At 47.6% G+C, this 22,319-nt stretch overlaps 1 protein-coding gene across 1 annotated transcript in view; it reads left to right on the top strand.

The window, feature by feature from the left end:
• BTBD7 (BTB domain containing 7) overlaps window positions 1-22,319 on the top strand; it is a 420,230-nt gene that overhangs the window by 152,356 nt on the left and 245,555 nt on the right. The window contains exon 4 of the mRNA XM_086937712.1: window positions 16,073-16,281. Coding sequence (XP_086793838.1) covers window positions 16,073-16,281 — 209 coding nt within the window. The remainder of the gene's footprint in view (window positions 1-16,072; window positions 16,282-22,319) is intronic.

Raw genomic sequence — 22,319 nt, forward strand, 5'->3', positions numbered from 1 at the left:
GTCTCCGTCGGCGTCGATTGCAGTGACGACGTCGAGAGGGATGACGCCGGTGTGTTCCCCATCTCTCCGGGTCGAGACGGCGTGCAGAATCGATGTTGAAGAGCCTGGGTAGGCTGCCGTCGAGACCACCGTCTACGGCGTCTTCGTCGTCGACGTGAGCGTCTAGCTATCGGCATAGGAGCGACAGGCGTTGGCGCTCGCCGTTGAGGCGACACCGCCGGTCGCCGTCGAGAAGACGGTCGGCGTCGAGGGAATCCTAGACGTTGAGGACCTTGAGAAAGCAGTGGGCGTCAAGGAGCAGTCTATTCTAGTTGTCGAGGACGGAACGTTCGACGTCACGGAGGTAGCGTTCGGCGTCTAGAAAGAAGAGATCGACGTCGCGTAGGCGGCGTTCGACGCCGGAGTCACGGAAGGGACATTAGATGCCGGAAAAGCGACGTTCAGCGTAGAGAAGGAAGAGATCGGCGTCTCGGAGTTGTTCCAACTCTCCTAATGGGCTCAGAAGGAGTTCTGGCGCCAGAAGTCACGCTGGGTCTGGTGGAGGGTGCCGGAGACGGTGATCACTTACTGGAGGGGCTGGTTCGCAGGCCCCTCCCCCGAAGAAGTCACCGGGCTCGGTGTACTCGGTGGTATATACACCACCTCGGCCGAAGACTCCCCCTCCTCCTGTACCTTAAGAGGATCCTCCCATCAACCCTCCGCTTCCACCACTTCCTCCCTCAGGACAACCACCGCTTCCGCAGCATGGGCTCGCTCAGTCGGAGATACCTCCTGTTCCTCCGCCAAGGTCGGTGTCACTGCCCCCTCTTCCTACACCGCCTGAGACGCCTAGACCAAAACCCCAGGATAGGCCACGGAAGACTCCTCCACAGAAATCTGCGGAGCGCCCACTAACTGGGAGGTTGCGCTCTCGTTCCAGGAGGAGGGAACGATCGCGCAACAGGAGGCACAGGTCTCGCTCCCATACGAGGTCCTCAGGGACCAGGGACTACTCTCCGACTTTGTCGGGGTCACCGGAGACAAGGGTGTCGCCGGTTGATGATCTGGTGGCTTTTCACGATGTCCTGTTAAGAGGTGCAGCAAAATTGGGCATCTCGTTGACGGTGCCCACGCCCAAGACATCGGTAATCTTCGAGACACTGCACCAGAAACATCTGTCTCGTCCATTATTGCCACTGGTACCGGGCCTGGAGGAACCGGCCATGGACCTTTTTCTCACCCCAGCGGTGACTAAGGCGGCCCCCTCGAGACTACAGAAAAAATACCGGGCTCCCGATTCTGATCCGGCTTTTCTAAGAGTGGAACCTCCTCCAGACTCTGTGATAGTGACGGCGGCTCGTAAACAGCATGCCACCACCTCGTCATCCAGAGTCCCTCCAGATAAAGAGTCTAGATGGATGGATTTGGCTGGGAGGAAGGTGTGTGGGACGTCGGCGACCTCCATGAAGGCTGTGAGTGCCACAGCCGTGTTGGGACGCTATGATCATGCCCTCTGGGACTCCCTCCAGCAGTTTGTGGAACACCTACCTCGTGACGAGAGAAGATTTCCAGGAGGTGTTAAATGAGGGGATGTTGGTGGCGAATCAGGTCATCAGCGCTGCAGCCGATTCTTCCCTCCTGGTGGCGCATGGCTTCTGCCATGGGATTAACCAGCGACGACAAGCCTGGCTCCGCCTTACGTCACTGAAACCTGACGCACAGCAAAGGGTTGCCAATCTTCCATTCTCTGGCGAAACCCTATTTGGGAAACATGCGGATGACGAAATGGCCTGCATGAAGGCGGAGGCCGAAACACTCACGGCTGTGGGTCTGGAAAAGCCAAAAGAGACAAAGAAATAGTACTGCCCGTTCCAGAGACTGTTCGGTGGACAGGGCAGAGGGCGTGGCCAAGCTTCGGGACAGCAACAGCAACAACCGCAGCAGTTCCGAAGGCTGTTCCAGAAGCGCCCGAAAGGCAGAGGCGGCCAACAGTCGGCACCAGCGACCAAAGGCCCGGCCGGGTCTAGGCCCTGAGCGCTTACTTCCCCTGCATCCGTTACCCACTCAGTGGGTGCTGAATATTGTTTGCAATGGATACAGTCTTCGGTTCACCAGCCCGCCTCCAGCAATTCCACCGGTCAGCTTGCAGTTTCAGCTGCGCGAGCTCCAGGCGGAGGCCGATATCCTGTTAAGGAAAAGGGCGATAGAAGACGTACCTCTGTCTCAGAGAGGAAGAGGTCTGTACTCCCGGTTCTTTCTGGTTCGCAAGAAGGACAAGAACGAGTTCAGGCCCATTCTGGACTTGCGACAGGCAAACAAGTGGATTCGCAGAGAGAAGTTTTGCATGCTGTCGTTGCATCAGATTTATCCTCAGTTGCAACAGGGAGACTGGCTATGTGCTATAGACCTACAGGATGCGTACTTCCATGTGCCCATTGCACACAAACACAGGAAGTTTCTGCGATTCCAAGTCGGCACCAATCATTATCAATACACAGTACTCCCATTCGGACTAAAGTCTGCGCCGAGAACATTCTCGAAGTGCATGGCGGTGGTAGCAGCACACCTGAGGAAGAGCAAGGTGTTCGTCTAACCGTACCTGGACGATTGGTTGATCAAGGCCTCCTTCTCGGAAGCGCGAGCACACTTCCAAAAGACGTGCGTTCTCTTGAACAAGCTGGGGTTGCACATCATGTCCAAGTCTGTCCCGACTCCGGTCCAATGCATACAGTACTTGGGAGCCTCCATCAATACGCTGTCAGCAAGCATGTCTCCTTCGGAGGAGTGACGATTATCACTCCTTCGGAAGGCTCAGGCTCTTATGACCACTCAATCTACAACATTGAGGACGGTGTCTTCTCTACTGGGATCGATGCCCTCTTGTATCTTCCTAACGCCACACGCACGACTGCACATGAGACCGTTGGAAGAGTGCTTGGAGGACCAGTGGGATCAGAGGAAAGGATCTTGGAACGACAAGATACGACTGTCTCTGCATGCTCTTCAGTCTCTGAAGTGGTGGTGTTCAGCGGAGAATCTCCTCAGAGGGGTTCCCTTCCACAAAGACATTCCCACGCAGACTGTCGTGACGGATGCTTCTCTCCACGGCTGGGGGGCGCACTCCGGAGACTTGCAGATTCAAGGAACGTGGTCCCCGATGGAGGCCATGTATCACATCAATTTCCTGGAACTCAGAGCTGTTCACTTGGCGCTGAAGGCCTTTCATCCGTCCTTTCAGACCAACTCTCTGCTTGTACAGACGGACAATACGACCACGATGTATTACCTCAACAAGCAGGGGGGTTCGAGATCACGCACTCTGTCGCAGGAGGCGCAGGCGATCTGGCACTGGCTTCTGGCCAGAGGACTGACGATAACGGCTACCCATCTGCCAGGTGTGCAGAATGTTCAGGCGGATACACTGAGCAGACTGATTCAGGAAAACCACGAATGGGTCATAAACGACGAAGTACTAGGAGAAGTCTTCGCAAGGTGGGGAACTCCAGATGTAGATCTGTTCGCCACCGCCGAAAACAGCAAATGCCGAGACTTCGCCTCCAGGTACTACCAGCAGGTAACGCTGGGGAATGCGCTATGGATCAACTGGTCGAACAGCTTTCTGTACGCTTTTCCACCCATTCCCCTGATTCCGGCGGTACTCATCAAGCTGGCCCGGTCCAGGGCTCGGATGATCCTGATTGCCCCGGAATGGCCCAGGCAGTGGTGGTTCACAGACCTGCTTCACCGGTCTCTCCTTCCTCACATACGGCTGCCGTACAGGCCGGACCTTCTCACGAAGTTCGGGGGGGCAGATGTTGCACCCCAACCTCTCGTCTTTGAGTTTGGCGGCATGGCTCCTGAGATAGTGCAATATGGCCATTTGAATCTGCCCGAAGATTGTATGGACATACTGAAGGAGTCTAAGAGACCTTCCACTCGGACTACCTATGCTTACAAGTGGAAGAGGTTCTGTATCTGGTGCAAGTCCAAGAACTATGATCCGACGACGTGCAAGGAAGACGTCATCCTTCCTTACCTTCTACATTTGGCGCAGTCTGGACTTAATGTTCATTCCATTAAGGTTCATCTTGCTGCATTGACTGCCTGCAGGAAATCCCCTTCAGACTTCCTTCTTCCAGATCCCTGTGATCAAAGATTTTCTGGAAGGCTTGAAGAAAGTGTTCCCTCCTGTCAGGCTTCCTTCGCCTTCATGGGAATTGAATGTGGTGCTGTCCAGATAGATGAAGGAGCCTTTTGAACCTATTCATAAGGCTTCGTTGCAGCACCTGTCCTGGAAGGCGGCGTTCCTCGTGGCCATTACATCGGCCCGCAGGGTGAGTGAAATTCAGGCGTTGTGTTGCCAAGAACCTTATACTGTATTTCATGCTGCTAAGGTTGTTATGCGTACTCACCCTAAATTTCTTCCCAAGGTTATTTCTGATTTTCATGTCAACCAGACCATAACTTTGCCTACGTTTTTTCAAAATCCTTCATCTCCAGCGGAAAGGTCTCTACATTCTCTGGATGTTAGGAGGGTGCTGAAATTTTATCTGGATAAAACCAAGGATATTAGGTCAGACCATTTATTTATCAATTATGGATCGGTCAGGACGGGTCTTGCTACCTCTAAGCAGTCCATCTCTAGGTGGATTGTGTCCTGCATACAGTTGTGTTACCAAAAAGCTAATAAGACCTTAGGGGGTAAACCCAAGGCTCATTCCACCAGAGGAAAAGCTGCCACGACAGCTTTGCACCGTAATGTTCCGATTGCAGAAATCTGCAAGGCGGCCACTTGGAAGTCGGTTCATACCTTTGCTAAGCATTACTGTCTGGACACTGATGCCAGGGCAGATGCTCAGGTGGGGCAGGCTTTGCTGCGAAATTTGTTCGCACAATAGTGGTGTTAATTTTCTTCTCTCCACCTCCGCTTTGGTGTGGGGATGGGCTTGCCACTCTATCACTAGATTATGACTATACACAGAGATCCTCTACTACAGAAGGAGTAGTTTCTGTACTGTAACTCCAGTTCTGTAGTAGGGGTATCTCTGTTGTAGTCATAAGCGCCAGCCCTCCTCCCCGGTGGAGAAAGATATTCATGTAAGGAATGCTACAGGTCTGGCGTGCTACGCCTTCAAAGAGAACAAAGTAAAAGGGACCTGCTGTGCATTCTGGGATACTGGGAGAAGTTCTGGAAAGTTCTCTTAAAGGCACAGTATCCTATTTAAGCCACATAATGGCAGCCTATGGGACTTGTCTGTCCATGCCTTCCTCTCGATCATTCCAGAGTCTTTACTGGTAGAGGCAAGTTTCTCTATGGAAGAAACTGGGCAGGCTGTGTTGTGTGTGGTTTTGTTTGGTGGAATTTCTAGTTGAAGTACTGGACAGTGTAGCCTGTTTTGTAAATTGCTAGTCATAACCTTATCAGAATTCTTTGGTCTTCTGTGGGTTTAGAGTGTGAATCCTCCTGTGATTATGCAGCGCCTCTAGTGAAATAGTAGGGGTCGGGGATTGGTACCCCCTGTTTGTTTTTCTTTTTATCATTGGTTCAGGTGGCGGTTGTATTTTATTTTCCCCTGCACTGGGATTAACATGGGCTTGGTTTATTTATTATTTTTTTCTTTTGTTTATCGATGCACGTAAGGAAAGTTATGTGGTTCCTTGGACCACTTGCTTGAGGTTTGGGACGATTGATCTGAGAGATGTGGCAATTTATTATGTGTTTTAGCCCTTTTCCGAGGGCTATGAGGGCTTGATTGATGCCCTTAACTCTATGTGAGGCAGTCTCTTTTCCTTTTCTGTCTGTAGGAAAGTAGTGATATGAGTGTGGTTATGACGCCCCGTGGTCCGTTTTTTTTGTTCTTGGCAAGGGACGCCCCACGTGTGACGTATGATGACAACGCGCTCCTTATGAGCCGTGGAGCTACGCGAGAGAGCTAGACGAACTTTGTGAGTCGGTTGCCGGTGGACTTTGGATGCCGGTGTTTTGAGCAAGTGTGACTCCATTATAAGGTATGTATGCCCCTAGTCCTTTGCCCTTCGGTAACTATGAACTTGTGAGATACTTTAGGGCTTTAGTTGTACTTTTTTCTAGCTACGCAGTGGTGCTGACACAGTGGTGTTTATGTTGGATCTCCCCAGGAGCTGTAGGAGCGTAATCTCGCCGCCCTGCTTTCTTTTGCCTCGTAACGATTTCCACGTATTTGTCCCTCCATTTGTTTGGACTCGTGGACACTGCACGCTTGTGACTGCCCTGAAGGTATGTGAATACGGGCGAGAGCTTGATGGGTAAACTGTGGGAAGTTGATCTCTGTTCTGATGTGGCCCGCCGCTACTTTATGAATACAGATGTGGTTATTTCCCTTGCAGAGCCCCGGGCATTAGTTTGAGAGGTTTCTTCCTTTTTGCCCTCCCCATGTGGGAGTTGCGTATTTATCGATAGTTGGCCTACTAGGTACGTCCCTCCTCACCGGATGGTAATATTGAGAGTATGTTTGGACCTGTGCTTGCTGGCATGTGTGAACACACACTTAAGTTGTTTTGTGTTTTTTTGTGGAGCGCCTTCATTTCTATCTATCCGCACCATTTTTTGATTTACTTCACTCACTGTGGGTATATGTTTTTTATACACTGTGGATCAGTCTGGGCTTGTGGAGTTTCACTCTTGCATGCGCCTCTATATGAGTTTGGTATGGATTTAGGTTCCTTTAGCACGACGGATGCTGCATTAACACAGAAGGGTGAGATGGTTTTTGCACATGTACATTGTTTGTAATATAATTAGTGTTTTTATAACATTGTTTTAGTACCCATGTCCTGATGAAGCCATAGAGTCTACTGGCGGAAACGCAACCGCGTCGACACTTCTGTGTTGAAGGAGTCCCTCTATCATTAATTACATTTGTTTAATCTTCTTGCGCCCTACATTAAGCTAGTTTTGTTTAAATTTTCTTCTCAGGCGCCAATAGGATTCCCTTTCTTATCTATATCACTCATAGGTGGGAGTGTATATATTTTGAGAAAGGTTTCAATTGCCTTGCTTAGGGAACGCTGTTTGTATATTGTATATGTTGTATATAGATGTTGTATATATGTGTAATTTGTGATGTGCTCTTCCTTGGATTAATTTTGTGTGCCACTTTTTCTTGTGATACGTTTATATGTCCATATAAATTATGTTTAATTATATGTTTACATTAAGTTGTAAAGAACAAGATAATATAATTTTTCTTGGTTCCAAATATTAAATGTGTAATTTATCCCTTAATATCGGTTTTTCTACTTTTCTCATCTTTTTGATGACCCCCTGCTCCGGTATGGGAGGGTGATGTTGGCAGAACCCCTTTAGTATTTCCCAGCCTGTGGATATAGGCTGCATTATTTGTCTTTAAATTCTCTCTTAAGTGTCTTTGCAGTTCTGCATGTTTTGACAATTTAAGAGATTATTTTTGATTGCCGGGGCCCATGCACATGGGCGGGACTATTCACTAGATTATGACTATAACAGAGATACCCCTACTACAGAACTGGAGTTACAGGACAAAAACTACTCCTTTAAGAAGTTTCCCCTAGTGCTGCACAAATCTGCCTAGAGACCGCCTCCAAGTCTGCAGTCTCTAGCTACCTAGGAACCACAGTGCTAAATGCTGCAAAGCGTGCAAGGAGTTTCAGGCAAAAATGCGGTGAATCAGGAAGGAATTGCACACGATATTAAGGCACTGATCTTGAATAATCTCATCATGAGGCTCCTGTGAAATTTGCACTTAGCAGTTTGTGTCTATTGCTGCCATGTTTTGTTTCATTGGTTCAGGAAGCAACTTAGCTTGTAAATGAAACTTTACCTCTCCAGCACAGTATTTTTCCAAGAACCGAACCTTTCTGACATATCGTTTATTGCTAAAGACTATTCCTCTTTGTCCTTTTGATCTCCAGGTGTAGACAAATGTTTCACTTCACCAGCTCAAATGTCAAGATATAATTTAAATACCGCGAAAAGGCATTGTAAAGGTTGCTTTCTATGGTGTCAAAATATAATGATCAACTCCCGTTTTTAAAAAATTCCCTTTTTGATCAAAATCACATTTATGTGAAAGAAAATGCGACCTAATCGTTCTCGGTGAGCGAAACCGTTTTGTGCACTGTAGTCCATAAAGGTACCAAAGTAACTAAAATTAAAATATTAGTCATCACTGTCTTCACTAGGAAAATTTGCTATAGTTGCTTATGTTGAAAACCGACAGAAAAGTTAAAAACACTAAAAGATGTAATTTCATCTCTGCTGACTAGGGTGGGTATGGATCTGCTCTTGACACGTCTGCATGTTCAACAAGCCACCAAATAAGAACTAGTATTATATGATAAGCATGCAGCATAAAAAGGCACAGGGAATTACTAGTCCATTGTGTGTAATCGAGGTCCGTTTCAGCTGGCTCAGTACATAGAGTGCAGCCACGATAACTATTGAGCTGTTTCCCTTACCTCTACTCACCCATCGTAATGTGTTAGTGGAAGCAGTGATCAAATGTGTTGGATTGCATTCTTTTGGACCACTATGAAAGAGCAATACATGACCCTGTCTGGTTCTTGTCTCTCTAAAATGCCAGACGAGTATTTCAGTAAATGGTAAATGCTTTTCATTTTAAGGATATCTAGTATACACTTTTTGGTCTACTAAGCTTTGTCTTGTAGAAAAGACCATGTCTACCATTTCATTTAATTGAGCCCTGCCATCGCTGACAAAATAGCATCCTTAAGTCGCTAGTGCAGGACAGCTGTAGGATAAACTAAGCATGCTTGTGATTTCACTTGTTCATAGTAAGACCTGGTTTGTTGTCAGCGTACTTAGGTGGACAATAACAAGAATAAACAAGTATTTACAATGCAATGGTTTCGCCTTTGTTAAAGTTTGAGCTTTTGGTATTGCTTTTGACAAATGGTCTTTTCTAACTTCTATGAATTATGTGTAAAACGTTGATGTGTTTTACTTTACACAGAAATATGGATTGCATTTATAATGCAATTAGATGCAGATGCACACTGAATTAGAATACAAGTTATTTCATAAAGTATGTTGGCATGTTAGTGAAGCCAGGAGTGTGAGAGAAGACAGGAGAGAGGGCAAGAGGGAGAGAGATGGAGACTGAGTGCAAGAGAAGAAGTGATAGATATAGAAGTTAAGGAGAGCAGGAGGAAGAAGGAAGAAAGATCAAAAGGAAGAGAGGGCAGGAGAGAGAGGGAGGGCAGGAAGGAAAAGAGGCAGAATGGAGAGGGAGGGCAAGAAGGAATGGGAGGGCAAGAGGGAAGGTAGGAGTGTGTGAGAGGGCAGATGGGAGAGGGCGGCAGGTAGGAGAGGGAGGGCAGGAAGGAGAAGGAGGGCTAGAGGAGGAGAGGACAGGAAGGAGAGAGAACAAGAGAGATGGAGGACAAGAAGGTGAAAGAGAGCAGAAGAGGTGGAAAGGGAGGGCAGGAGGGAGTAAGAAGGCAGAAAAGAGGGATGGTAGAAGAGAGAGCAAGAAGGAGGGCAGAGGGAATAGAGTGAGAGAAGGCAGCACATGTGATAGACACATTTGAAAAGGAGCAGGTGAAAAACATCAATCGAAGTGAGTGTGGACATCACATGCTTAAGGGCGTAGCTATCATAAGCACTGCAGGTAGGGTCACAATGGGGCCCAGGGAGTTTTCGAAGCACTGAACTTCAGTTATGCCAATTGGTTACTAAAACTGAGGGTAGGAGGATAATTCTTCTTCTTGAGTTAGGACCCATTGTCTCATTGTCCACTCCACTGTAACTAAATATCTTCACCTTCCACCAAAGAATATGTGTTGCTAACGTGAAGTCTTCTGCACTGCTGTTTCTGTCCTTGGGTGCACGAACATGGCAATGCCGGTTTATACAATGCCTGTAAAGTCTCCCAGGTATTTATGCCCGCTAGTACTACTGATGATCATTCCAGGCAGTGCTGGCAAGGTAAACCTGTGCCACCCTACAGAGCATGCTGAGGATGCACACATGGAACCCCACAGGAGTAGCAAACAGATGCACAATTTAGGGGTGGGCTTTCTTTATGTACATGGAATGACAGCCAAAAGCAGCCATAAAGACCCGACCCTTGACAAGTCGTCCAATGCAGAATGTTGCCTAAATGAGAAAGGACTCCACTGCTTGAAATTCAACATTCATGTGAAAACATTGTCAATTGGAAAAGCAGCGCACAATATCGAACAGAAATCGAGCAGCCTTGCCAATACACTTTTGATAATGATACGTATTGCCAAGTATAAAGAAACAATGCGTTTGCCAGATTTTAAACTTGTAGCCTGCAGATTATAAATAGTGTTTTACAATGAGTGCTGCTATTAAGCTCAGGTGGTGTGCGGAAGCGTTATTCATTAGCCCTCCAGCATTCTCCCCCACCCCCACAGCCCCTCTCTGCCCCCCTCCCGACCAGGGCTGGAAGCCACTACTCGTCACGCAATATAACTTGTTTCAAATTAAATTATTGGCGGACAAAGCAGGTGGTTGAGGGACCTACTTCTGTTAGTTATTTTTGCACATCGTCTTCTTAATCTCCATACAAGGCACAATTACAACTTTACATTAAAAGCACAAAAACCATGGCACGCTGGAAGAGCTCCTTTACTAGTGTATATTCCTAGGATGGGCTCATTTATTAGGTGTGTGTGGTATGTTTGGGAAGGAATGGAGGATTCTTCAAGGGCAGGGGCAGGCCTTTAACTAGCCCCCTTGTAAGAGAGTAATTTATGTAATGCATGATCACGCTGCTCACAAACTTGCATTTTACGCCCCCTTAGACTTAGCCTCCCTGTTGCATATGTTCCAAGGTTGCGAGTGCATTGGCACCACTCATGTTCCTTTCCGCATTCGACGTAAAGCACTTTTGTGAAAGCGCTACACAAATAACAGATTTTTATTTTAATAAAAACAAAAGGTGCGGTGTGCAACACCTGCTTGTTTTATGGTCATGGGAAGCAGGTGCTCTGTGTGTGTGTGTGTGGGACTCTGTGTGTGGGGGGGCTCTGTGTGCTGGGCTCTGTGTGTGGGTGGCTGTCTGTGTGTGTGTGCGTGGCTCTGTCTGTGTGTGCGTGGCTCTGTCTGTGTGTGCGTGGCTCTGTCTGTGTGTGCGTGGCTCTGTCTGTGTGTGCGTGGCTCTGTCTGTGTGTGGCTCTGCCTGTCTGTGTGTGCGTGGCTCTGTCTGTCTGTGTGTGCGTGGCTCTGTCTGTCTGTGTGTGCGTGGCTCTGTCTGTGTGTGCGTGGCTCTGTCTGTCTGTGTGTGCGTGGCTCTGTCTGTCTGTGTGTGCGTGGCTCTGTCTGTCTGTGTGTGCGTGGCTCTGTCTGTCTGTGTGTGCGTGGCTCTGTCTGTCTGTGTGTGCGTGGCTCTGTCTGTCTGTGTGTGCGTGGCTCTGTCTGTCTGTGTGTGCGTGGCTCTGTCTGTCTGTGTGCGTGGCTCTGTCTGTCTGTGTGCGTGGCTCTGTCTGTGTGTGCGTGGCTCTGTCTGTGTGTGCGTGGCTCTGTCTGTGTGTGCGTGGCTCTGTCTGTGTGTGCGTGGCTCTGTCTGTGTGTGCGTGGCTCTGTCTGTGTGTGCGTGGCTCTGTCTGTGTGTGCGTGGCTCTGTCTGTGTGTGCGTGGCTCTGTCTGTGTGTGCGTGGCTCTCTGTGTGTGCGTGGCTCTGTCTGTGTGTGCGTGGCTCTGTCTGTCTGTGTGTGCGTGGCTCTGTCTGTGTGTGTGTGCGTGGCTCTGTCTGTGTGTGTGTGCGTGGCTCTGTCTGTCTGTGCGTGGCTCTGTCTGTCTGTGCGTGGCTCTGTCTGTCTGTGCGTGGCTCTGTCTGTCTGTGCGTGGCTCTGTCTGTCTGTGCGTGGCTCTGTCTGTCTGTGCGTGGCTCTGTCTGTCTGTGCGTGGCTCTGTCTGTCTGTGCGTGGCTCTGTCTGTCTGTGCGTGGCTCTGTCTGTCTGTGCGTGGCTCTGTCTGTCTGTGCGTGGCTCTGTCTGTCTGTGCGTGGCTCTGTCTGTCTGTGCGTGGCTCTGTCTGTCTGTGCGTGGCTCTGTCTGTCTGTGCGTGGCTCTGTCTGTCTGTGCGTGGCTCTGTCTGTCTGTGCGTGGCTCTGTCTGTCTGTGCGTGGCTCTGTCTGTCTGTGCGTGGGTCTGTCTGTCTGTCTGGGTCTGTCTGTCTGTGTGTGTGCGTGGCTCTGTCTGTGTGTGTGTGCGTGGCTCTGTCTGTGTGTGTGTGCGTGGCTCTGTCTGTCCGTGTGTGTGCGTGGCTCTGTCTGTCCGTGTGTGTGCGGCTCTGTCTGTCTGTGTGTGCGTGGCTCTGTCTGTCTGTGTGTGCGTGGCTCTGTCTGTCTGTGTGTGCGTGGCTCTGTCTGTCTGTGTGTGCGTGGCTCTGTCTGTCTGTCTGTGTGTGCGTGGCTCTGTCTGTCTGTCTGTGTGTGCGTGGCTCTGTCTGTCTGTGCGTGGCTCTGTCTGTCTGTGCGTGGCTCTGTCTGTCTGTGCGTGGCTCTGTCTGTCTGTGCGTGGCTCTGTCTGTCTGTGCGTGGCTCTGTCTGTCTGTGCGTGGCTCTGTCTGTCTGTGCGTGGCTCTGTCTGTCTGTGCGTGGCTCTGTCTGTCTGTGCGTGGCTCTGTCTGTCTGTGCGTGGCTCTGTCTGTCTGTGCGTGGCTCTGTCTGTCTGTGCGTGGCTCTGTCTGTCTGTGCGTGGCTCTGTCTGTCTGTGCGTGGCTCTGTCTGTCTGTGCGTGGCTCTGTCTGTCTGTGCGTGGGTCTGTCTGTCTGTCTGGGTCTGTCTGTCTGTGTGTGTGCGCGGCTCTGTGTGTGCTCTGTGTCCGTGAATACTCTCTAATGCTCACCTATTGCCATTGTAAATGACAATACCATTTATTTATGTTTTAAAAAAAAAGAAAAAAAATGTCATGAGCAATGCCAATAGCTCTACCTTTAATAATGCCGAGACCATTGCATTGTAAATGCTTGTTATTTTTCTAGGGGAAAAACACTCTGCTTTCTCTTTGAGATCTGAAGAGGGCAAGGGAAAACAAACACAACAATATGCAAAATAAAAAAAGAACTATGTTGCAACAAAACCCCTTTTAAGATACTATTAGTAAATATATGAACCAATAAATAGATTTTATCGCCTGCACGTCCCACTGAGGCCAATAGGATGGCTGCCTAAATCTGCCTGTTCTGCTTCCCGAGGAGGAGGAGGAGGGGGACCACTGGAGAACCCGTGGGTCAGCAAAATAACTCAGAAATACACAAGAGGCCGCTTCCGGCGGTGCCATGTCTTTTAAAACCTGATAGACTGAAGAACAAGGACTGAATAATCTCGGCGTCGACTCAACAGCCTGTGATTCTGGGCAAATCACTTCATCTCTCCGTGCCTACAAAAAATGAATGCATCCTTATGTGATGCAACCTGGTGCTCGTGTAAAGCGCCCAGATACCTTTGGGCCGAGTTCGCGCTATATAAAAAAAACTATACACAAAATTAAAAATACACACTGGTTTTGTACATGAGACAGAGTGCACTCGGCACAAACACACCAATCACAGTCCTACTAGATTCGAAAACTTGGAAAACGCTTGCTTGAGGGCTATCCTATTTAGTAGAATTCTCTTTTTGCACTGTATGCTGACAATACCTTGTCGAAAAAGCATGAGAGGCTGCGCGCGCTTTTCCTGGGCACAATACAATATTTATTATTTTTTAAGTGTTCAGTCGTCTTAATGATCACACAGAAATCCACGTTTTCATGACTCAAATGGTGCAACCAAAAAGGAACTGGAAAAAGGAATTCCTTTGGCAAGTATTAGAAATGTACATTTAGCTGTATGGCCTGCCTAAGCCCTGTATTTTCTTGAAAATAACTTGTTATTTATATAAAATAAATGTGAGCTGCTTTCGGTCAAATATTATTTTATATAAATAAATGCAACACCTATTTAGTTCTTTTCAACTTACAATAGTAGAATAATAATATTTTGCACTGTCCAATTATGAAGCGCCACCATATGCCAAAGTGTCCCGCAACGTTTAAATATTTAGTGTAACATTATTGTTGTTAAATAGTGACCGGTGACCAGCGAGTCAGCAACATATCTCTGTAGTATTCACTCAACCCCCTGAGCTATGTTACTATGATTCAAGCGCTCAGAGTAGTAATTAGACACCGGGTCTGCAGCAGACACAGCAGCCCACTGAGCTTTCTAGCAGGAATGAAACCCGCGCCCTACTGCTTTTATGAGGGTCTGGGCAACAGGTGCATTAACCTCCCCAGCTGTCCTGGCAGCATGGAAATTTGCTGGTTAGAGCCGCCTTCTATGCATGCCCGAATGCGCAACGACTGACTGGTGTGTTATCATGCCACAAAGAGCAAGAACATTTTTCCTGGGTCATCCTTCCTTTTCCGACTTGTCAAATACTTCCCATTACAACTCTACTCCATTTGGAAGCCCAGTAGCTATAATCGTGTAAGCTATAATCGCAGTATTCTATATTACTCATTTCTGCACACATTTCACTGTTTCGAAAAATACACACAAATAAATATAATTTTGTTAAAAATACTGTGCGCAACGTGAGCCCCAGCATCGCAAAAACATCTAGGGTCATAAAGCGCTTTGAGGCCATTCAAACGGTGTGATTGAGCTATTCAAAAGCAAATAAAATGGACGACTGTTGAAAAAATGCACGCCTGTTGAAAAAATGCACGCAATGCATGCATTATAAAGGTTAACAAAGCCCTTTGGAGTGCTGGTGATAGTTAAGCCCACTTGTCGTGGTTTATTATCACGTCAGCAGGAACAAGGCAGGACGTCATTGGGCAATACGCAGCTGCTGGTTACGAACCAACTACATATTGAATGGCTGGATGTCACCAGAACATTGGGGCCCATAATAAAGAGCTGTCTGTTGTGTATTGGCTCTCTTTAACCGTCACCCCAATCCGTTTGTGATACCTGAGGCGCCTATTCTCGACTGAAACCGGGGCTGGGGAGGCTATGGGAGTCATAATACAGCGCCTACATGGCCAAGGCGCTTGGGCATAAATTACAAGTTCGCGCCCAAGAAGATGTCTTTGCTACACACTGGCGGCTGTAAAATTGAAATAAGATCGAAGCATGTCGGATTTATAGTCGGGTTTCCTAAATCTTGCTTTTTGCTGTATCTTTAAAGAAATATGTTCACAACGTGTTTATATGGTTATTTCCGAACAGTAACGGATAAGTATGGCGCATGTTTGTGAACACCAACAGCCAGGCCCGCAGCAAGGATGCCTGGGGCGTCCCCGAGGCGACAGGCGCTGACATGGTAACGAGGCGCTATCTGCCTTAAAATACATGGATATGATCGGGTTATTCTCGCTCCAGAGGAGGGTGGGGGCAGCCCCCACCCGAGCCTCCTCTGAATTTGATAGACCCAGAGACTGGGACACGGACAGCGGGAGGGGGGCGGGCAGGCACACGGACAGCGGGAGGGGGGAGGGAACGGCTAGAAAGGCACTCACCTGGTCTTCCGGCGACGGTCGGCCGCAGAATGGCGAAAACTAACACATTAAAAAAAAACGAAACTCCGCCCACCGCCGCGATGACGATTGGAGAGGGAAGAAATCGCAGGAACGCCCACGAATCTGGTCCGGCCTTGACGGACAGATCCGGCTTTCAATGGCTAGCCTCCATTTGTGGAGCTAGCCAATGGGAGCCGCGGGATGTTCCTATATCCCATATTGTAAACATTAGATTTCGCCTGCGCGATCTGCTTGCGCAATAACGCCAGGCGAAACCTAAAAAAGAAGCTAGTAGCACATTCGAAGTGCAATAGATCCGAAAGACCACTGGCACATGTTTCCTTTAAATCTTTCCAAAATCCCGACCTGCACAGTAATTTTGAGCAAGAATTAACAACTGCAGTTCTTTTTGATCCAGCACAGGACAAGCATTTTTAAATAATGTATTTTTATATGTCCAATTTATGGGCACTTTATTTTCCCACTTAACGAGTCTGTATTTGTAACCATTTTATCTAATTTAATAGTTTTGCTGAGTACTTCAAATAACTGAATAATAATTTTGCTTTCCTTGTAGGCTGTGAGGATATAATAGCAGAGAGCATCTCTTTAGAAACTGTCCTCGCCATTCTCAAGTGGAGTTCCCAGCCATATGGTTCCAAGTGGGTGCATCGTCAAGCTTTACATTTCCTCTGTGAGGAGTTTACCCAGGTTATGACGTCAGACGTTTTTTATGAACTAACCAAGGATCACTTGCTTACCATTATTCAGTCTGATTATCTCCAGGTAATTATATCAAATTAAACTCAGTGTGATTGGCATTATGGTTTGTTTTTTGCAGTGTTTTCTAAAATAGACCTGATGTCATCGCTCTTATATTTCAAGTACCAACCCCTTTACATCCATTCTGAAGTGCAGGCATAATATGATATTGGTATCAGCATGCTAGATAGGCAGTGGATTCTTTCACTGTTAAGCTTGTGGCAAAGTGTTTCTCACTGTGTTAATAGAATACAATGGAACTGCGCAAAGTGTGAACAACTCTTTGGCCGGAGAGGGTGTTTGTCCTCAATGTCTGTTTTTTCACAGACATTTCAATCAGTGGAGCAGTCTTTGGAATTGATGCGAAAATCTTAATAGTGAGGTCTATTAGAGTTAATTTAAAACCTTTCCTGCGGAATGTGACTTAAAAGGACTGAGCAAACATTACCGTCAGAGCACAAGTGTAACAGTGTAATTTTTGATTCAACCGACCGAGTCAATTTACTTTCGTCTTAAAGTAGTGAAAACGTTCAAACTGGAAAAAACTGTAGCACTACATCTGCATTTTCTCTTGGGAGGTATTGCTTACGTATGCTTATTCACATCTGTGAGATGATCTTATTCGTTAACGTGCCTTCAGAAATTAGAAATACATACTAAATTGTTGAGCACCAAGTATTCAAAGCCTTTCTCTACTTCTCTGCTCAGTGGTCTGTAATTTGTCAAAGGCTTTTAGCACTCTGTCAAACTAGAGCTTGTTATTTTTGTAACTCTGAAAAGCACACTCGTTCATTTAAATACATTTTCTCACAACGTGTAAAAAATACATGTTATAACAAGTAAGGTGTGCTTGCAGGTGTATACTGCAATGTAAAGGCATTGAATTCCCTTTTTGATCTTGCTACAGACTGCTTTAGCTTTTTGGTAAGGTCTTATGTCACCACGACACTCCCACCTACATACAATTGATTACTGATAACAGATATACCCCTAGAGCTGGAAGCGGTTTGGGACAACCTTCTTAAGCCATCTGTTTGTTTGGGTGAGCCCCATTCAGGCATTAGCTCTAAGGGTTGTCCTTCATGCTTTGGCTGAGCCCGCAGCATTTTGCAGATTAACACATAATATATCATCTTAGTCTCTCTCATGCTCTCTCACACTTATGCACACACATGCACACTATTTGGCCATTAACTGTGCGAGCATTGATAGTGCACACATACAAACTTTAGGGCGCTTCGGGTGGACTATGCATAACGGAGCAGTTTTGATAAAGTAGTCCACAACGAAGATGCCTACTTTGGAGTGGAATTCAATCACCCTCCTGCCTTGGACCGGAAGCCAGGCATATGCAGTTGTGCATGTTGTGCTCTGAAATGTGCCACAATATTCTTGAAAAGTCCTGGGCACATACAGCATGGGCATTACACCAGGCACTAAATACATACATTTATGTGAATTGATTGAGTTCCCCAGAAGGCGGAGTGCTTGGTGTTCACTGCTATTGTTTCAAGAAGACCGATGCTTTCCACTTTAACGCATATCAGTAGATCTACCATCTGGAAAACAACCATTTTATACCTCCAATTCCTGTGGGCGCATGTCAATCTGAAAGGGCTTCTCTCCATTTCCTGTGGTACAAGGTAGGCCAAGAGCACTTTCAGTGCACCGTGTTCCCCTTTGGCCTTACCAGGGCCCCTCGGGTGTTCACCATGGTGACGGCGGTGGTAGCAGCTCATCTGCGCAGGTTGGGCGGTTTAATCTTCAACTACCTCGACGGCTGGCTGTTAAAGGCAGCCTCGCCTCAGACGGTCTTCTCTTACCTGCAAACTACGGCGGACCTTCTGTATTTGCGGATGTTCACTATAAATGTGCCAAAGAGACACTGGACTCCTTCTCATATGCTCACTTTCATCGGAGCTGTGTGGACACATTGTGGTTTCGTGCTTATACTCCCGAACAGCGAGTCAAGGATATTCAAGTTATGAAATCGATGTTTCAGCCTCTATCCTGAATTTCGGTGAGAATGGCGTAGGCTATTGGGCCTCGTGGCCTCCTGCATCCTGTTGGTAAATAATGACAGATGGCATATGCATGCTCTGCAGTTGAACCTGAAGTTCCAGTGGACACAGCATCAGGGAAATCTCTCCAATGTGCTCCAGATGTCTGAGGGAAAGGCAAAAGACCTGCAGTGGTGGCTGTCGAACCACAATTGGGTCAGAGGCAGTCCCCTCTCCCTTTCCGAACCAGATCTCACCGTAGTGGCAGATGTGTCCATCTGGGAGAGGTGGAGATCAGAGGACTCTAGTCACTGGCAGAAACCGGACTCCCCATTTTGGAGCTCTGGGAGTTAAGACTAGCATTGAAGGCATTTCTTCCCTCAGTCAAGGGGAAGTTAGTGCAAGTGTTAACGGAGAACACCACCACCATGTAGTACTGCAACAACCGGGCGGAGTGGGATCAAGGACTCTTTGTCAAGAGGCCCTGGGTCTCTGGACATGGCTGGAACAGGGCATAACCCTGGTGGTTCCACACCTGGCAGGTTCTCTGAATGCCAAGGTGGACCAACTCAGTTGTCGATACCTGGCGGCTCACGAATGGTGTCTCCACTCAGAGGTGGCGCAAGGTCTCTTTCAGCAGTGGGGAGAGCCATGGTTAGATCTTTTCACCTCAGAAGAGAACACAGTGTCAGCAGTTCTGCGCATTTGAGTTCCCAAAGCAGCTATCGCTCTGCAACACTTTCTCACGAGTGGAGCTCCGGCCTCCTGTACACCTTTCTGCCCATACCACTCCTGCGCAGAGTTCTCAAGATCAAGACCGACCAGGCCCAAGTCATTCTTGTAGCTCTGCTAGGCGCCCCTCCTCCAAAACGGTAAATGTCTGCTGTGGGATAAATGTGTTAAATATTGTACAGAAAAGTCCAACCCTCTTCCTTCCTCTTTCTGATATTCTACTTTTTATTCTTCCCCTTGCTCAGCAGGACTCTGCTCTGGGCACTCTCAAGGGCTATCTTTCTGCTCTGTTTAGTCAATGTGTCCGAAGCCCCACTGCCTGGATGGTATCCCTTGGGAATCTATTCTGAGGTAAATAATTTGCAGCTAGAAGTCTCTATCAGATTAACAAGTTACTTACCTTTAGTTAAGCATTACCTGGTAGAGACAATATCCAGCTGCTGATTCCTTACAGACCCACCCATGCTTCCCCGCTCTGCGGACATATTTATAAGGCTAGGGTTGCTCCCTTTTCAGGCCCCTAGTTTGAACACACATTAGTCAGTTCACTTCATGGCTCTGCATTCTGGCGTGGAAAGTCATGAACCCGCATGCCTAGGTGCCACTATCTAGGTTTCCGCAGCGTCACATCTGGCGCCAACAACTCTGACGACACCATGCGGAGCCAAATTGAGCCACCAGACTGCGCACAGGGGTACTGCTCAGGCAAAGGTTTCCCGATCTAGTTTGATGCCTGGAAAATTCAAAAGTAAGGAATCGGCAGCTATCTATTGTGTCTGTGTTACCGAAGTGCACATAGTACGTTCCGCTACTCGTAAAAAACATTGACCTAACGATCAAGCATCTTGAGTATAAAGCCCTACTGCAAGAGAAAGCAAGAGTGCGCCTACTGTCCACACGTTGCAGAGTGTACGAGATGGGGGAATGGGCGGGCAAGATGCTGGCCTGGCTGGAGCTGAGAGAACAGGGACACAGATGGGTGCCAGGACTATCCACTGATGAGGGTGTGCGAATATCTGACCCACAGGACATTGCAGATGCTTTTGCGAGTCACTTAGAGGGAGTATATACTCCCTCTACCACCTACACATCGGAAGACTCCAGACAATTATTGATGGATAGTAACCTGCCTTCCCTGTCGGAAACCGAAAAGGTTGATCTAGAAGACGATATTACAAATGAGGAACTCTGTAAAGCCATTTATAGCGTTCACTCAGGGTAAGCAATGGGGCCTACCGATATCTCAATAGAGTTTCTCAAATCCGTGGCGATGAAGGTGGCCCCCCACCTCAATCTTATGTATTCGGAGAGCCTGGAGAAGGGCATATTGACACCAGACCAAAGACTAGCCTCTATAGTGGTCATATGAAGACCCAGGAAGGTAGCAGATTGCTGTGGGTCGAATAGACCTATTTCGCTCATAAACGCAGAAGCCAAGATCCTGGCGAAACTGTTGGCCTTGCGCTTGAACGCTGTGTTGCCCTCCCTGGTCCACGCAGATCAATCTGGTTTCATACCCGGTCAGAACACGGCACTGAATATTCACACGGTGTATAATGTGCTTGTGAGACAACCCTCCCTGGAGGAGGTCACAGTGATAATGTCCCTGGATGCCTCAATGGCTTTTGATTTAATAGAATGGCCATACCTTTTTGAAGTACTCGCACGCTTTTGTTTTGGCCCCAAATTTATAGCCTGGGTCAGTTTGTTGTATACTGACCTGCGGGGGCAGGTGCGGGTGAAAAACCATATCTCTAGGGAATTCCAGTTGCGCCAAGGAACTAGACAGGGCTGCCCTCTATCCCCCTTGCTTTTCGCGCTTGTGCTAGAACCGTTAGCCGCATGGATAAGACGAGACGTCGCTCTGCGTGGGTTAAAATGGGACGACTAGGTACGATGGGGGCATTGCATGCCCAGATTTGCATCTTTATTACTGGGCTTCACAATTAGTGGCAACAAACCACTGGCTGCACAGTCCCCCGTCGAAACCGGCATACCACCTTGAAATGTATCGGACTGGCTGGGAGGGGTATTTAGGAGCCTTATATACTAAACCCCGCAAGGGGAGATTTCTTGGTCCAATGGCTCACTCAGTCTCCGTCTGGCCAGTTGGCTAATAAGATTGGGATGGCAGGGAAAGCTGCCCAAGTCCACTCCTCTATGGTTCTCTCAACAACTGGGATCATTGTGTTATCAGGTAGGATTCAACAGATGGGATACGATAGGGCTCTCCAGGGAACCTTTTACACAAAGGAAAATTAATCACATTCTAAGAACTACAAGTGAAACATAAACTGGCACCCAAAGAGATTTTCAGGTACCTACAAATCTGTCATGCCCATAACACAGCACTAACAGACCTGACTACTGTCTAGGACTCTTCCCCTCTGGAAGACCGACTCCTCTCTGAGCTCCTTCCTACTAAGGTCATTTCCTCACTTACCGTAAACTGTGTAATAACCTCCCAGATCCATTTCTCACTCTCAGGACAGATGGCAATCAGATTTAGGACAGCTTCACGATGAGGACTGGCAGCTGGCTCTGATGCTCCCTAGGGAAGCCGCGATTAACCAACGCTTCAGATTGGTTCAACTTAAGGTCCTACACAGGACATATTTTACCGGGGTAACGCTAGCTAAATTGGGGACACAACAGGATGCTCTCTGCCTGCACGGCTGCCACCAAATTACCACATTTTACCACATATTATGGGATTGCCCCTACATACGACACATCTAGGAACTGGCCACAAACCAGATGCAGACGCACTGGGAAATTCGCTCGTGCTGACACCCCGACTGGGAATCCTGAACATTTGGGAAGCAACTGATCTCTCAGACCACATTGAACAGCAATTTACACCCTGGTTAAGAGAGCCATTTCTGTGAAATGGGGGTTGCCGACAAGCCGTTGGTGATTGGCGGGTTGGCGGAAATGGACAAATGTATGGTCGCCGAAAAGGATGTTTATTAAGCCAGAGGATGTCCTAAGAAATGGGATCAAAGTGGGGGGCCTGGAATGCCTATCTGGGAGAACTCTGCACTTCACCAACTGTGAAACTTGAACTGTCACAAGGAAACTTACGACACTGTAATGACTGATTGTATTGTTTCCTATAGAATTGCACATTTTTTACTTTCAATGATACAGTATATACTATTAAGGCCTGTATATGCCAAAGTTTATTTTCAATAAAAAAATGTAAACCAAAAAAAAAAGGAACACTGGAAGAACTTGCAAGCGGTATGCAAATTAAATAACTTTCCCTGAATTGAGTGAGCCACCCCACTAATGTAAAATGTAAACTGATACTTTATAAAGATGTGCGAC

Source organism: Lissotriton vulgaris, chromosome 9 (genome assembly GCF_964263255.1).
Source record: "Lissotriton vulgaris chromosome 9, aLisVul1.2, whole genome shotgun sequence".
In the NCBI taxonomy this organism is placed as follows: domain Eukaryota; kingdom Metazoa; phylum Chordata; class Amphibia; order Caudata; family Salamandridae; genus Lissotriton; species Lissotriton vulgaris.